General features: G+C 61.4%; 1 protein-coding gene across 3 annotated transcripts; it reads left to right on the forward strand.

Annotated features, from left to right (window-relative positions):
- Window positions 1-1633: 1633 nt before the first annotated feature.
- On the forward strand, window positions 1634-16414 carry FURIN (furin, paired basic amino acid cleaving enzyme). 3 transcript variants are annotated; one of them, XM_059179954.1, is made up of 16 exons: window positions 1634-1758; window positions 8547-8883; window positions 9297-9395; window positions 9510-9605; window positions 9946-10077; window positions 10186-10262; window positions 10515-10603; window positions 11049-11221; window positions 11861-12073; window positions 12473-12573; window positions 12682-12785; window positions 12869-12986; window positions 13095-13274; window positions 13710-13834; window positions 13952-14062; window positions 14263-16414. In XM_059179954.1, exons 2-16 carry the CDS (start codon window positions 8707-8709, stop codon window positions 14856-14858), a joined length of 2391 nt encoding a protein of 796 aa, XP_059035937.1. In that variant the 5' UTR covers window positions 1634-1758; window positions 8547-8706; the 3' UTR covers window positions 14859-16414. The 3 variants fall into 3 exon arrangements, with proteins under 3 accessions (XP_059035937.1, XP_059035936.1, XP_059035938.1); XM_059179953.1 differs by lacking the exon at window positions 1634-1758 and adding an exon at window positions 4670-4971; XM_059179955.1 differs by lacking the exon at window positions 1634-1758 and adding an exon at window positions 4670-4971 and having other exon boundaries at window positions 9949-10077.
- The last annotated feature ends 8 nt before the right edge of the window (window positions 16415-16422 follow it).

Raw genomic sequence — 16422 nt, forward strand, 5'->3', positions numbered from 1 at the left:
AGATCACGAAGGCTGTCTGTCACTCCCAAACGCGTCCTCCCGCCCCTCCTGGCCCCTCTTCCCCAAGCAGCTACCAATCTGCTTTCTAAATACACATTTAAGGCAAAGCTGTCTCAGTGCGATCCCTGGGATTGTTCCTTACCTGGGTTCGGCGTTATCCTGAGTGTTACTGAGGAGATGCTGTAGAGACACAGAGGGCTGTTTGCCATGGGGCTTAGCAGTTTTCTCCCTCACTGCCAGGTGTCTGGGTGCATGGTTCCCGCAGACAATTCCTGCTGCCTCCTGCGCCATTCCCTTACCGAACTCTGGACCAGTGGCTCTCTGCTGGGTGCGACTCTGGCCCCCACCCCCAGGGGATATTAGGCAATGTCTGGGGAATTTTTTTTTAATGGTTGTCACAGTCGGGTGGTGGTGCCCCTGGGATGAAGTGATTAGAGACCAGCGATAGTGCTAAATATCCTACAATACACAGGACAGTCTCCACAAAAAAAAGAATGATCCAGTGGCCCGAGGGGTCAATAGTGCTGATGCTGAGAAACCTTATTCTGGATCCTGAGAAACTGATTGGAAAACTCAACAAGAGTCATGAACATGGACTGTTTTCGGAGCACCTATGTGGCTCAGTTGGTGAAGTGCCGGGCATTCGGCTTGAGTCATGATCCCAGGGTCCTGGGATCGAGCCCTGCATGGCGCTCCTTGCTCACCGGGGAGCCTGCTTCTCCCTCTCCGGCTCTTCCTGCTTGTGCTCTCTCTCCATCAAATAAATAAAATCTTTCAAAAAAAAAAAAAAAAGATGGGCGCCTGGGTGGCTCAGTGGGTTAAGCCGCTGCCTTCAGCTCAGGTCATGATCTCAGGGTCCTGGGATCGAGTCCCGCATCGGGCTCTCTGCTCAGCGGGGAGCCTGCTTCCTCCTCTCTCTCTCTGCCTGCCTCTCTGCCTACTTGTGATCTCTCTCTGTCAAATAAATAAATAAAATCTTAAAAAAAAAAAAAAACTTAAAAAAAAAAGATGAAAATGGACTGTCTTACTTTTCTGGATCAAGAGGGAGAAGGAAGGGCGGGGGTTTGTTGGAGCCGCGAGGCCGTGGGAGGGTGCAGATTTCCAGGGACACTGGTGTCCTCACAGGCAGGTCCTTCCAACCCCAGCAGAGGCGGTCGCTGGCTTCCTGAGAACAAGCTCTAAGGGACTCCGTGCTTAGGGCTCCCGCATACAGCAGGTGCTCAATGAATGTCTGCCAGGCGAGACTGCACCCAAAGCACCTGTCAGGCGCCCAGCTATGGGTAACACTGGCTGGGCACTGAGGACAAGGAAGAAGACACAAAGTGGGCAGAGGGAAGCCATTAAACCGGTAAGTGACTTGGGGACGTGGCAGAGCCATAAGGCAAAGGTGAGCACAGACCCACCCCAATAACTGGTAAAATGAGGAGAGCTGGCAATGCTGCGATCCTGTCCCAGCGTGACCAGATGTCAGCACCCAATCATTTCTGGCTCCTCCCCACACCCACAGACACCCTGTTTGACTGTCATATAAAGGAGGTTTTCCCAAAGTGGTTTAGCCAGAACTGGCTAGGCCCTGCCCTGAGACCAGATAGGAGGAGCCTGGCTGTAGCCCCCAGCGGGCGGCGAGGCGCTCAGGATGGACCCCGGGTGTTCAGGCGCTAGCTGGTGAAGTATGGGCGTGCTTTATTCAATTTTGCATGACTTCAAGGTTTAATTATTTTATTAGAAAAGTTACTGTAGACATTCCAGAAAACGCAGGTAAGCAAAAAGGAAGAAAACTTTAAAAAGCTCTCCAAATCCCACCGTCTCAGAGAGCGTACCCGTTAGATTTTGTCAGAGGCCCTTCTGTGCATGCACGGACGGGTTTGATTAAAACCAGGTGTGGGCGCTGCTGTGGAGGGCTCTGAGGTGCCCGAAAGCGGGGAGGAGATTTGGGGAGAAATGGACCCCCCCGGAGCACTCAGGGGACATGGGAGCACCCGGGTGGACGGAGCCACAGGACGGTGGTTGCCCTCAGGAGCCTTGCCCCCCAATTTGAAGGTCAAGAGAAGCCTGGCTGGCTGCAGCCTTCCTCCCTGAGCCTTGCTGGGAAGGTGGGAACCCCCTTTCACAGCCCCTTCATCCCTCAGGCCTTACCCGGCCCCGCTCTTACCCGCCCCTCCCAGGCCTTCCTGCTCGGGGCTCCTGTCACGTGCTGCTACCATCTTGCCCGCCGCTGTGTAAAACTGATAACCCGCTCCGGAGAGCCCTGGGCTCTGAAGGCCCTCGGTCAGGGGGGGACCGGGCTTCAGGGGGCAGCTTCGCTCCCTCAGGAGTTAAGGCCTCAGGGAAATGCTTGGGCGGGATCCAGAGAACAATACATGGCCCTAGGCCTTGTTTGGGGGAGAGAACTGTCACCAGCTGTGGCCAGGTGGGATTCTCTCCGGAGGGAGGCTCGTCTCAAGGGGATTGGCTTCCATATTCATTTTCCGCCGAGAGGCCTGTTGTATTGCCAAGAGGCCTGTTGTAAAATACTATTGATTGTGCGTGAAACTCCCCAGTGGGAGAGGGACAGAGGTAAAGATGGTCTGGGCAAAGCAAGGACAGCTGCTCACTCGCTCGGTCCTCTCCCTCCTCCCCACAAATGAGGCACCTCTGAGCCACACAGCTGAAGGAATCGCACTTCCTGCCAAAGACGGGATGGGAGAGGCCGGCCCCTCCGGGGTGGCAGCCCTCTGAGACAGCCCTCCCCCTCCTGAGACCCACGGTGGCACCCCCGGGGCCAGCCTCCAGGAAGGGTGGGGCACCTGGAGGCTGCCAGTCTCTCTCTCTTTCTGCTTGGGCCTTACGTCTAGGCCAGAGGACATGTGGGGGACTCCAAGCCTAAGGTGGGGCTAGCCCTGTCCCAATTTCCTCTCAATGGGGTTCTCTTGCTCATAGACTGAGGAAGAACCATGACTCACTTCCTGCCTCAGTCTGACTGCACAGGCATTGTTCTCCCAAATGGGGCTACCCCAGGGTGGCCCCTAGGAGTCTCAGCTTCTCATGAGGGAAGTTCCCACCCCAAGCGGGAACAAACCAGACTTAGCTCCCAGCCCGACTTTCGGGACCCCTGCATCCTAACCAGAGTTTCCAGTTTCTGCAGCATCTGAAGGGGTGTCCCAGTGGTACCTCGTCGCATTCCATGAGGACCATCTCCACTTGACTGAGGAGCCAGGGGAGGCTCTCAGAATGGAGTAACTTGTCTAAGGTGGTGGGGTGTGAAATAGGGCCACGGGGCTCTGAACTGGGCTTAACAGCTGACTTGCCACCTAGTGACCTTAGGGAGAATACTTGACCTCTCTGGGCCTCGGTTTCCTCTTCTGTAAAATGTAAACAGTGCTACATAAAACGTGTCAAAGGAGAATGTATTTGTACCCACCTGGCGGGGTTTGTGGGGAGGGAGAAATAAGTTAACACGTGGAAAAGAGCCGAGAATAGCTCCTGGCTCCTGGTGAGCCTGTTCGGTTTTGTCATCAACCCCCCCCCCCCCCCCCCCCGCCTCCATTTAAGGACGCCAAGGATAGGACTGTGCACAAGGTAGTCTCACAGGGCGCAGGAAAGGATGGGCAGAGACTGCTCTACGACCTTGGAATAACCGAGCCCCGGGAGCTCTTGGCCACATTTCCCCTCTTTTCTTTCTCAGCTCAAGCAGTGGTGGCCTCAGCCAAGTAGCACAGACGTTTTCTAGGGCAGGGACCCAGGGAGGGAGAGGAGCTCGTTGGTATACGGCAAGTAGCTTGGATCAGGTTCTGCCAAAACCCCAGATCTCTCCAGCTCTGAGGCCTGCTAGGTGGGGGGCCTTGGGCAAATTATTTAACTTTGTGCTCCTCAGTTTCCTTATCTGTAAAATGGGATTAATAATGTCGGCTTGGAAGGATTATGTGAATTAAATAATGTATTTAAGAAGGAGGCAACCTAAAGGGACTGTCCCCGTGCCGGGTCCGCGGTTGGTGCTTTTTTTAAAAAAAAAAAAAAAAAGGAAAAGGCGTGGGCTGCTCTTTCAGCTTATCCACCTGTCTACATAGATGCAAACAGTCGTGACTCTTCTAACTGTAGGCCCTGGGAAGGTGTGCCCCGCTCGCTGAGGTCCGACCTCAGGGGGAGCTACCCCAGGTCGGTCACCCCGGGACACTTAACTGGGTCATGCCCAAATTTCTGGCTCAGGAATGGGACAGTCGTGGGGGTTCGGGAAAGAGAGGGCCGGCTCCCCCGCAATGCAACCGACACTGAGCTCGGAGTACTAAGCAGCCCGAGCCAAGGGTTCCGAGTTCCGGTCTCTGCCTCCGCCTGCCCCGGGAGCAAGGGGCGCGCAGAGCCGGGAGCGGGGGCGGGGCAGCTGGGCCCGGGAGGTGGGGGTGTGGGGACGTGCCCGGCGGCCGCCAAGGCTTTGGGATCTCCAGCCCCACTTTTTACCTGCCCCTACCGGGCGCCGGAGGAAGCGGGCGCCCCAGAAGGCCGCAGGGCCTGGGCTCGGGGCCCGGCGCTCTGGGTCCGCGCGGCTCGGGCTCCGAACGCCGGCCGGGGCGCGGGCGGCATGGGCGGCGTGCGCGGCGGGCCAGCGGCGGCGGCGGCGGCGGCGGCGGCGGCGGCGGCGGCGGGCCGGGAGCGCGGAGGTGGCGCCGCGAGGGGGAGGGGCGCGGCGGCGGAGGAGGAGGAGCCCGGGCCGCCGCAGCCGCTGACAGCGACGGGAGTAAACAAGCAGCGCCGCCGGGGCCCGGCCGCTGCCCCCGCCCGCGCTGGAGCCGGAGCCCAGGCCGAGCCCTGCCCCTGGTCGCGGGCCGGGCCGAGGCCGCCCGCCGCGCCTCCCCGCCTCCGCGCGGTGACGCTGCTGCTGGGCGCGGGGACGGCGCCGAGCCCAGGCCCCCCGCCGCCGGGCTCTCCGCTCGGCCGAGGGGCGCCCGAGCCGCCGCGGCGCTCGCCTGGAAAAGTTACCCGCCCGGGCTCCCTCGGGTAAGCAGGCGGGCGCGGGGCCCGGGGAGGCAGCGCGCCGGGCCCGGGGAGGGCCGGCCGGACTGGGCCGCTGTGCCCCGGGAGCGGGCTCCTCGGCCCCGGCGCCCCGGCGGGGGAGGGTCGCGGCCGGCCTGACCCGGGCCCCCAGGCCCCGGCTGCCCGTCGCGGCGTTCGGAACGGGCTCGGGGGCCGGCCCGAGGGTGGAGCCGCGGGGAGCAGGAAGGGCGCCCTGCAGCCCACCTGAGCGCTCCGGGCCCGGCTCGGTCCCCGGCCCCTACCGGGGCCGGTACTTTTCCGCTTGGGGCCGGGGCGAGCCCTCTGACCTCAGGAAGCGCCTGCGGGGCCCCCGCCGGGGGCGGGATGGGGAGAGAATTCCAGAGGCGCCGGGTGCTCCCGCCTCCCCGCTGGCCGCCGGGGGCCGCCGCCGGCTCGCCTACTCCGCCGCCCCGGGGAGGGGGAGGAACGGCGGGGCGCGGGGCGGAGGGGATTATTCCCTGCCCGGCCTCGCCCCCGCCCGCACACCTGGGCGACAGAGACTCAGGTGCGGGTCCCGCGGGCTCCGGTAGGCGCTGGGGCTGCCTCCCGCCGAGGCCTGACCCAGGCCCCTTCTGTCCCCGTGGGGTGGCTGGACCGCGGGGCCGCCTGCTCGCCAGACAGGTCTGACGGCAGTCACTTGTCTGGTTTGTACCTGCTTTCCGCTTGCCCCGCCGGTGGGGAGGGGAGGTGCAGACCCTCTGCCCTGGAGGGTGTTGGAATCCTATTTTTGACTTGGGAAGTGTGAGGGGAACCCAGGTGATGTGGCCTGGTGAGGGCTGAGCAGCTGCGGGCCAGGTGTGGACACAGCGCAGGAGAGTAGCCAAGCTTGACGTGTTTCAACCGGAACAGCCCAAATTTTACCGTTTCCTATGTGGGGCTTTCATGTAAGATTTGATTTTTTAAAAGGGGGGGGGTGTATGTGTGTAATGTGGCTTTTAAAAAAAAGTTGGAAAATCTCAGATCTAGCAGTTTTTACCACCAAGGAAACTGAGGCCCAGAGAGAGGAAGTAACTTGTTTGAGATCACACAGCAAATTAGTTGAGCAGAGACTGAAAATCAGAATTTCGGGGGCACCTCTCAGGTTTGGTGACCTGGCTTGGTGTCTCTGCTAGAAAGACTGAATCTAGTCCACACCAGACCCTCAGTGCCTAGGAAACAGCAGCCCGCCCAGGGGGTAGTAGGTTCAGTTTAACGCTTCAGAGCTGCTCTCTGTGTTAGAGGTTCCCGGGACCTCTGGAGAAATGGCTTTTCCCAGGAACACAGCCAGAAAGAGCAGTTCCAGCTTTCTCCGTGGCCACAGCCTAGAGCCCAGTCCCATGTGAGGGGGCATCACAGGAGGCTAGAAATAAAGCAAGCCTGGTGGTTTGGGGAGGGGAGGTTTGAGCTGAACTGGGACTCTGAGGGTGAGTCAGAGTCTGGGATGGGGGTGGGGAGCAGCCCATTCATTCATTGTTCTCAGTGCCTGCTCTTTGGGGAGGGAGGGGGGTGAGAAATCTTCCCTCCCTCCAGGTTGCTGAGGTAGGGATGTGTGGGGGCTTGGGGGCTGTGTGGGAGCCATATCCACAGCTCCCCGCGGCTGGAGATGCTGGGCAGAGGAAGGCAGGCCCTTTCTCCGGGGACTGTTGGGTTGTGTCGGAAGCCTGCTTTCTTTTGGGGGGCTGCAGGGTAAATAGTTGGTTAATCACCTTTAATGCCGAGCAGCTGCAGCTCCATTCACAGTGTGCTGGAACCTGAGCTGGGCCTCAATGGGCCCGTCTTGATTTGGGAGCTTCGGCAGGGCTCACAGCACTGTGGTCCGGGTCCGGGTCGGGTGGAGGTTTACTTGCCATCTGGACCGAGAGGTGGCTATTGCAGTGTCCAGAAGAGGCCTTGTCTGGTTCCTACCTGGTTCTGCCCGAAGGGCCCCACATCCACTATTAAGTGAGAGGCTTGGGTCTCTTCACAGCCTAAGGCCTATGTTTGGCCACCCAGCTATTGCTAAGACTAGCTTTCTGGAAGTTGGACGCCCAAGGCATCACGGGCCTGACCTGGAGCCCTGTGGACTCTGCCCCGTAACAGGGCGAGGAGGAGCCGTATTGTGGATGCCTCCCGCCATCAGCTGTCAGGTTATTTTGGTGTAAACTGAAAATACCCTGGGAATTGTGTGTTGAGTCCCTTCCAGCCTGCAGAGTGGGACTGTAGGGGCGGCCCTCCTTCCGTGAGGCTGGTCATGGCCTAGGGGAGCCCCTGGAGGGGTGAGGTTTCCCAGTGGTGAGCCTGCCTGTTCAGCGCCCCACAGCCTGGGGCGAACTGGGGAGCTTCCTTTTTGCTGCCTGGCAGAGTAATCTCCTTTGGGGCTGAGAGTTGGTGGGGGCATCTGGGGCCCTTTGGGCAGGCTCTCTGCTCAATGAGCTTGGCACTGACACAGGATACCTCCAGCGGCCCTACTGGGGCCTCCCTGAGCAGCTCCCCACCCCAGGGGCTTGGGTTCTGGCTAGTCAGGGGCCCTGTGTGGGGACAGTTATGTGGCCCCAGGCATAGAGGTCCCGCTGCTTGTTTGCTGAAGGAGGAGAAACAACAGGCAGACTATTGATTGAGCCTCACCTTGGCGCTCCTGGCTCAGCAGCCAGTGTTTGCTCTGGCTGCCTGGGCTCAGATGATGCAAGGCTGGTGGGCGTGGAATACAAGGGGGCCGCTGGGGGCCCTGCACCCAGGCCTGGGCAGGGCAGGGGGGGCAGTGTTCCCCAGGAAACAGCCTAGAAAGAGTCTGGGCCCTACTTTGATGATGGCCACCGGCCTGGGGTCTGTCCCTAGAGGGAGGTGAAGCCAGTGGGATCCCCTGTGCTCAGCCCCCCAAGCCCCATCCCTCCCAGGGTCACCCGCTGTTTCTTCCCATGGGGCTGTGGGTCTTTGCAGGTAACTCCCTGTGGCTGTGTCTGCTTTCCTGAGCCAGGAGCCCCTGGCAAGCTGGGTGGACACCACCCATTAAAAAACTTTGAAAAGACATTTTGTCAAATATACCTGGGTAATTTGGAAAGCATGCAAGGACACAAAGAAGAAAATAACAGTTATTTGTAATCGTCACCATCTTGAGAGAATCGTTGGTTAACGTTTCAGCATGTGTCCTTCCAGATTTTGTTTTGTGGTTATATATAAATATACATGTATAAATAGTTCCTTAAAAACAAAATGGGGTCATGTGTACATACTGCTTTATAACCCATCTCTTTTTTACTTTGATTGTGCTGAACATTTATTCTGTTGTTGTTTCTGATTCTGGATGACTCAAGCCTGATACTTCATCCCACTTCCGTATTCTTATGTGGAGAGAGGCTTAGGAGCCGTGTGTGTGTGTGTGTGTGTGTGTGTGTGTGTGTGTGTGTGTGTTTGGGGGTTCCATCTGGCTGGCCGGCTGACCTTGGGGGGCTGGATTCTCACCCGTCTCCCCAGGAGGCCTTTTCAGGCCTAGATCTAGCAGCCCTGGGGCTTGGAAGGCAGCTTTAGCACATGGCTGGGGAGGGACTGACCGTCTCCCCCTCTTCTTCCCTTGTTCCCCTCAGAGCTGGCAGCCCTCGTCCCCTCACAGCCCTGCCCCGCTCGGCCCCATGCCCCCGCCAGTCAGCCCCGGGCCACAGGCAGTGAGCAAGCACGCGGGAGCCGAGGCCCTGTGACCAGGCCAAGGAGACGGGGGCTCCGGGGTCCCGGCCACCTGTACCCCCCATGGAGCTGAGGCCCTGGTTGCTATGGGTGGTAGCAGCAGCAGGAGCCTTGGTCCTGCTGGCCGCTGACGCCCGCGCCCAGAAGGTCTACACCAACACCTGGGCCGTGCACATTCCCGGAGGCCCTGCTGTGGCTGACCGCCTGGCGCGCAAGCATGGCTTCCTCAACTTGGGCCAGGTAGGACCAGGGCAGACCACCTCTGGCCTTGGCTCAGGACCTTGCTGGGGGTGGGGCCAGTGAGGGCAGGGGTTCGGGCCCCAGGCCCAGGACTGTGGGCTTACCTTGTCGGGACTGTCTGGGTGGGGGCACATTCAGGGCAGCCGGGGGTAGGGGTGGGTGGGGATGGGAGCAGGGGTTCATCCTGCCTTCTGGCTTCCAACCTAGGTTGTTTGGGAGACCAGACTGTGCCAGGGAGGGTGGGTCCCTCTCTGTCCCCTGCACCCCCTGGCCGGTCCCAGGCCGGGAGCAGATGCCCCACCACCCCCTGGCGTCGTGAGCCTCCCCTTGCAGCCGGTTGTCCACCCCCGTCCGCTGCCTCCCCGGGGACTGACAGATGGAAAGCCCGGCTCAGCCTCCCTGCTCTGTCGCAGATCTTCGGCGACTATTACCACTTCTGGCATCGAGCGGTGACAAAGCGGTCCCTGTCGCCTCACCACCCGCGGCACAGCCGGCTGCAGAGGGAGCCTCAAGTGAGTGCACCCCCAGCCCCTCTGGCTGCCACCCTTCCCTCTCTGGAGCCTCTTGAGTAACCACCGCCCCCCCACCCCCCACACCCTCACCTGCTCACCCTCACTCCCTCACAGGTGCAGTGGCTGGAGCAGCAGGTGGCCAAGCGAAGGACCAAACGGGATGTGTACCAGGAGCCCACGGACCCCAAATTTCCCCAGCAGTGGTACCTGGTACGCGGCCTCCTCGGGTCGTGGGTCCTGCTCCCCCGTGGCACCCATCTGGCCACTGAGGGCTCCCACGGGAGGCTGAGGCTGACATGGAGGCCTCCTGGCCTACTTCGTTCTCCCTGCCGAGCATTCTCTTGCTGCCCCTTCCTGCTAAGCCTGGGGGGCGCCCTTCCCGAGTTCTCGACCCTCCCACGGAGCCCAGGCAGCCGGGGACGGCACTGTGGCTGCAGGGGCGGGTAGAGAAGGAGGTTCGGGGGTGGTGACGGGATTCTTCAGCGTACCCCTGACCTCACACAGCCAACCACATCTTGTAAGTGCTGGGGTGCTGGGGCGGGTTTCTCAGCAGTCTGGCGTCACCCAGCGGGACCTGAACGTGAAGGAGGCCTGGGCTCAGGGCTACACGGGTCACGGCATTGTGGTCTCCATTCTGGACGACGGCATCGAGAAGAACCACCCAGACTTGGCAGGCAATTATGTGAGGAGGTGGGGGAGGGAGGCCGTGATCCCGGAGAGGGGTGTCTTGGGGCGGTCCTGTTCTGTCAGTTGGTCAGACTGTTCCTGACGATGGCCATGTCCTCTCCAGGATCCTGGGGCCAGCTTCGATGTCAATGACCAGGATCCTGACCCGCAGCCTCGGTACACACAGATGAATGACAACAGGTGAGCTATGGCAGGCCCCCCGGCCCCGCCTGGTGTCTCCTCCCTTCCGCTGAGAGAGCGGGGTTGAGCCCGGGTTAAGACCCGTTTCCCTGGGTCGTGCTGTAGTTCTGGTCAGAGCAGGGGTGGCCGTGGAGCGGAGAGCATGGGAGGGCACAGAGGTCGCAGCTGGAGGGCTACACTGACCTATCCGGTCCCTCTGACTGCTCCACCACACTTTGTCCCCTGCTAATGCTGTGCTCTTGTCCCCGGCAGGCATGGCACACGGTGTGCCGGCGAGGTGGCTGCCGTGGCCAACAATGGTGTCTGTGGCGTAGGTGTGGCCTACAATGCCCGCATTGGAGGTGGGTGTGGGCCGTGGCCACCCTGTCCTGGGGAGGGCCCTGCTGGGGATTTTGTCCCATCTGGCCAGTGCCCATCTATTCCCACCACGGGGCAGTTCCTTAGAGGCTCCCGGACCACGCAGAGCTGAGCCGCCCATGCTGCAGGCCAGGTGAGGGCCTCTCAGCAGGAGCCTCCCTGAATCCCTGCCGCCCACTCTGAGCCCTCGAGTCCTTGCAGGGCCGGCCTTGGCCCCCGCGCACCCCAGGGAGTGCAGAGGCTTGTTCCAGGCCAGGCTGTGTGGTTGAAGGCAGGGTGTGTTCGCTTTCTCCCTTCCGGCTCTTGGCCAGCTCCAGCCTCTGCCTTCCTCTGTGTGTCCTCGGGGTGCAGGGCTGGATGTGCTTTGGGGGGGTGCCCCGGCGGCTAGACCCATGCAGCATCCCTCTCCTCACCCCCCTCCGCGGCCAGGGGTGCGCATGCTGGACGGCGAGGTGACGGACGCGGTGGAGGCCCGCTCGCTGGGCCTGAACCCCAACCACATCCACATCTACAGCGCTAGCTGGGGCCCCGAGGACGACGGCAAGACCGTGGATGGCCCTGCCCGCCTCGCCGAGGAGGCCTTCTTCCGGGGGGTTAGCCAGGTGCGGTGGGGGTCCCCACACAGCCTTCTCGGGCCAGGCCCGGGGCTGTCTGCTCGCTGTCCTAGCTCGCTTCCCCCGTTCTCCTCTTCCTGTTTGTGGATGCTTGCATTACACCTTAATTTTATATGAGGCTCGTTTATTAAAACGTTAATGCGGGCGTCTGGGTGGCTCAGTGGGTTAAGCCGCTGCCTTTGGCTCAGGTCATGATCTCAGGGTCCTGGGATCGAGCCCCGCATCGGGCTCTCTGCTCAGCAGGGAGCCTGCCTCCCCCCTCTCTCTGCCTGCCTCTCTGCCTACTTGTGATCTCTCTCTGTCAAATAAATAAATAAATAATCTTTAAAAAAATAAAAATAAAAATAAAACGTTAATGCACTAGACAGATAGCAACAGAGAAAAACAAGGGGAAAACCCTCAAACTTCCAGCTCCTGCAGTCCCGGGTCTGGACGCTTTGGCAACAGCCTAGGTCTGTGGTTCCAGATAGACAGACAGACTTGCCCAAGTGCCCAACCCAGCAGGGGTCTCACGGGGTGCGGAGTAGGGTGACGTGTGCGACGAGGGGCCCAGTGCCCGGCAGTGCCCTCCCACCAGGCCTCCCCCGGGCCCCGTCTGCGAGTGACCCCGGCCCACTCTGTCCACAGGGCCGCGGGGGGCTGGGCTCCATCTTCGTGTGGGCCTCGGGGAACGGGGGCCGGGAGCACGACAGCTGCAACTGTGACGGCTACACCAACAGCATCTATACGCTGTCCATCAGCAGCGCCACGCAGCTGGGCAACGTGCCCTGGTACAGCGAGGCCTGCTCGTCCACGCTGGCCACCACATACAGCAGCGGCAACCAGAACGAGAAGCAGATCGTGAGTCCCGCCCCAGGGGCGGGGGGCTGCCTGTGGGCTCCACCCAGGGCCCCTTTTCCAGACCAGGTGTGGCCAGGGAATGGTGGAACAGGAGCCGGGGCTCCCTGAGGCTAGGGATGGGGCCATGGGGCTCTTTGACGCCCCCGAGAAGTGGAGACTCTAAGGAAGTGCGTGGCTTCGAATGGTCTCCAGCCTGGCGCTCAGCCCCTCGAGCCATGGGAAACGGAGACCTGGGGAGGGCCAGGCATTGGCCTGTTCATGGCAAGTGAGCAAGGCCGCGGCTGGGCCCCAGGTGTCCTGGCCCTGGCTCCCCGGCCCTCCGTGGGTGCTCTGGGCCTGTGGGCAGAGCAGGGGGCAGGCTGGTGGCCTCTCTAGTCCCTCCACCCGTTCTCCTGGTAGGTGACCACAGACTTGCGGCAGAAGTGTACGGAGTCTCACACGGGCACCTCGGCCTCTGCCCCCTTGGCAGCCGGCATCATTGCTCTCACCCTGGAAGCCAAGTAAGTCGGAGGGTGCAGCGACCTCATCCCCACCTGCGCCCCCTGCAGGACCGCCCTTGGCCTCTCTCCAGAGAGGCTGAGCCCCACCTCTCCCTGCCCCCTTTGCAGTAAGAACCTCACCTGGCGGGACATGCAGCACCTGGTGGTACAGACCTCGAAGCCCGCCCACCTCAATGCTAATGACTGGGCCACCAACGGTGTGGGCCGTAAAGGTGAGGACAGGGTGGCCCAGCATGTGGGTTGGGCGTGGGGGGCTCTCTGCCTCCCAGCTGAGCCCGCCTTCTCTGCCCCGCAGTGAGCCACTCGTATGGCTATGGGCTGTTGGACGCAGGTGCTATGGTGACCCTGGCCCAGAACTGGACGACGGTGCCCCCCCAGAGGAAATGCATCATCGACATCCTCACTGAGCCCAAGTGAGGCCCGGCCCTGGGCTGGGAGGGGTGGCTGGGGCCTGAGGCTTGCTGGGGGTGCGGCCCCGCCCTCCTGGCCAGGCTGGCACACTGTCCCTACTGTCTGCACAGGGACATCGGAAAGCGGCTGGAGGTGCGCAAGACGGTGACCGCCTGCCTGGGGGAGCCCAGCCACATCACACGGCTGGAACACGTGCAGGCCCGCCTCACCTTGTCCTACAATCGCCGTGGCGACCTGGCCATCCACCTGGTCAGCCCCATGGGCACCCGCTCCACCCTGCTGGCCGCCAGGTGCCTGCCCTCTCCCCTGGCCAGCTTGCCCTGCCCCTCATACTCGCACACGTCCGTTCGCGTACTCACACCCTCCTGGACTTGTCACAGAGTCTTAGTGGCCACCATGTTCTTCTTAGTGGAGGTGCTGTTGGCACTTGAGGAGGGACCGTTTGGTCCTAGGGACTGTCCCACATCAAAGGAATCCCTGGCTTCTACTCATTATGTGCCAGTAGTGTGCCTTCCCGTGTCCAGACTTTGCACGTTTCCAGAATTTTCTGGTTGAGAACACCTGGCCTACTGGGAAACAACAGCTATAGGCATTTTCAGCCTAGTGGGGCCGGTGCTGCACTGGGGGAGGGTGCATAGTCCACGTGTCGCGGCCTTGGTGTGCCCTGGCTGCTCGCGGGGGTCCCCCAGAGGCCTCCAACAGCCATGGGCACCCTTCCCCCCCAGGCCACACGACTACTCTGCAGAGGGGTTCAGCGACTGGGCCTTCATGACGACCCACTCCTGGGACGAGGACCCCTCTGGCGAGTGGGTCCTGGAGATCGAGAACACCAGCGAAGCCAACGACTACGGTACTGGGGCTGTGTGAGGGCCGGGGGGGGGGCACAGAAGGGAGCTGGGGGGGCCTGGGATTCCGGGGGCAGTGCCGGTGCTCCCTAACTCTCGCCTCCTCCCCCACCCTGGAATAGGGACGCTGACCAAGTTCACCCTTGTGCTGTATGGCACAGCCCCCGAGGGACCGCACACACCTCCCGAGAGCAGTGGCTGCAAGACCCTCACGACCAGCCAGGCCTGCGTGGGTCAGTGGTGGTGGCTGTTTCGGGGTTTCGGGGCCTGAGGTTCGAGGGGGTGGGCACGGAGGGAACCTGTCTTGCAGCCCAGTGCTAGGAGGAAAAGGGGTTTGAAGAGAGCTCGGGATGACCGTGGTTTTGGGGCTGGAGGCTGCTCAGGGCCGCCTTGCCTGCTTAGCTGACACCCATGTCCCCTCCTCTGCCGGCAGTGTGCGAGGAAGGCTTCTCCCTGCACCAGAAGACCTGTGTCCAGCACTGCCCACCAGGCTTCACGCCCCAAGTCCTCGATACGCACTATAGCACCGAGAACGATGTGGAGACCATCCGGGCCAGCGTGTGTACCCCCTGCCACAGCTCGTGTGCCACCTGCCAGGGGCTGGCCCCCACAGACTGCCTCAGCTGCCCCAGCCATGCCTCGCTGGACCCCGTGGAGCAGACGTGCTCCCGACAGAGCCAGAGCAGCCGCGAGTCGCCCCAGCAGCGGCCGCCGCCCCAGAGGCTGCCCACAGAGGTGGAGGCGGAGCCGCGGCCGCGGGCAGGGCTGCTGCCCTCACACCTGCCCGAGGTGGTGGCCGGCCTCAGCTGCGCCTTCATCGTGCTGGTCTTTGTCACCGTCTTCCTGGTCCTGCAGCTGCGCTCCGGCTTCAGCTTCCGGGGGGTGAAGGTGTACACCATGGACCGCGGCCTCATCTCCTACAAGGGGCTGCCCCCCGAAGCCTGGCAGGAAGAGTGCCCGTCGGACTCAGAAGAGGACGAGGGCCGGGGCGAGAGGACCGCCTTTATCAAAGACCAGAGCGCCCTTTGATGAGCGCCTACTGCCTGCCCCTTCCAGCCCATCCCCTCCTTGGGCACTTTTTAATTCACCAAAGTATTTTTTTATCTTGGGGCTGGGTTTGGACCCCAGCTGGGAGGCAAGGGGCAGAGACTGCTTCCCACCCCTACCTTCGGGCCCCCTGGCTGCCTGAGGTGGGGCCCCAGGACCAGCTGGGGAGCAGGGGAGGGCCTCACCCCACTTCTAGCACCCCTTCTGCGTGGAGAAAGGAGTGGAACCGTTAGGACAGCTTTCCAAGGTCCAGGCCCCAGCCGGGATCCCCTGCGTCTCTTCCGGGATTCCTGACCGAGCTGCGGCTCTTGTCCCTTCCCTGTTCCTCTGAAGCAATAATGGTCCCCATCCAGGCAGCAGGGAGGCTGGCCTAGGGGGTATTTGAAGGAGGAGGCCACCTCTCCAAGGGCTTTTGTATCCCCAACCCTGTCCCCCGAGTCTGGTGAGCCTCTCGAGAAAGTGGTGATCAAAGGAAGGGACCAAGGCAAGGCAGGTGCTTCCAGGGTGCGCCCGCGTGTGTGTGTCCCTTTGCCCACCTCCACCACAGCTGGCTGCCCGCCAAGTGTGGCTGGCCCGACCGAGCCCCGTGCTGGTGTCCTGACCACCCTACCTTCTCGGGCCTCCTCCCCTCCTGCCAGGGCCCAAGTCCCTGTTTTCTGAGCCCGGGGCTGCCTGGGCTGTTGGCACTCACAGTCCCGGAGCCCCTGGGTGGGTGGTGGGGAGGGACGGTGGCCCGGCCGGCCTCTCCCGCCTCCCACCCGATGCTGCTTTCCCCTGTGGGGATCTCAGGGGCTGTTTGAGGATATATTTTCACTTTGTGATTATTTCACTTTAGATGCTGATTTTTTTTTTTTTTTTTTTTGTATTTTTAATGGGGGTAGCAGCTGGACCACCCACCTTCCCACACCCACTGTCCACTCTGCTGTTCCCCCGGCTACCCTGGCCCTGAGGTGTGGGGGGGCTGCAGCATGTTGCTGAGGAGTGAGGACGAGTTGAGCCCCAAGTCCCAAAGAGGCAGGCGGGCAAGCCAGGTGGGCCCTAGGAAAGGGGATTGTGGGGGGGAGGGGCAGGCTGTCATCTGTGTCTCAGATGGGGCTCATCGTGCCAAGGGCTCATGGGTCACTGGTTCTCCAAGTGCCAGGGGTGGGCAGGCAGTGGCACTGAGCCCCCTCCAACACTGTGCCCTTGTGGAGAAAGCACTGACCTGTTCTGCCCCCTTAAGTCCCCCTCTTCTGACGTGCCTTTCGCACCCCTCCCATTAGGACAATCAGTCCCCTCCCATCCGGGAGCCCTCTTTTCTTTCTCTCTCCCCTAGCCCTTGCTGGCACCCAGCCACCTGCCCAGGGGTGTCCCCTCCTCTCCCAACCCCCCACCCTTGTGGCCAGCCTGGCTAATTTTGTAAGATACTGGGTTGGTGCCCAGTGATTTTTTTTTTTTCTTGTAATTTAAACAGGCCCAGCATTGTTGGTTCTATTTAATGGACACGAGATAATGTTAGAGGTTTTAAAGTGATTAAACGTGCAGACTATGCAAACCAGGCCTGGTC

This window comes from Mustela lutreola, chromosome 7 (assembly GCF_030435805.1).
Source record: "Mustela lutreola isolate mMusLut2 chromosome 7, mMusLut2.pri, whole genome shotgun sequence".
NCBI classification, from domain to species: domain Eukaryota; kingdom Metazoa; phylum Chordata; class Mammalia; order Carnivora; family Mustelidae; genus Mustela; species Mustela lutreola.

Coding starts and splice junctions, on each gene's coding strand:
- FURIN (XM_059179954.1), top strand. CDS start 8,707: ATGGAGCTGAGGCCCTGGTTGCTATGGGTGGTAGCAGCAGCAGGAGCC. Junction 8,884..9,296: donor GCTTCCTCAACTTGGGCCAG/GTAGGACCAGGG, acceptor GCTCTGTCGCAG/ATCTTCGGCGACTATTACCA. Junction 11,222..11,860: donor TCTTCCGGGGGGTTAGCCAG/GTGCGGTGGGGG, acceptor CTCTGTCCACAG/GGCCGCGGGGGGCTGGGCTC.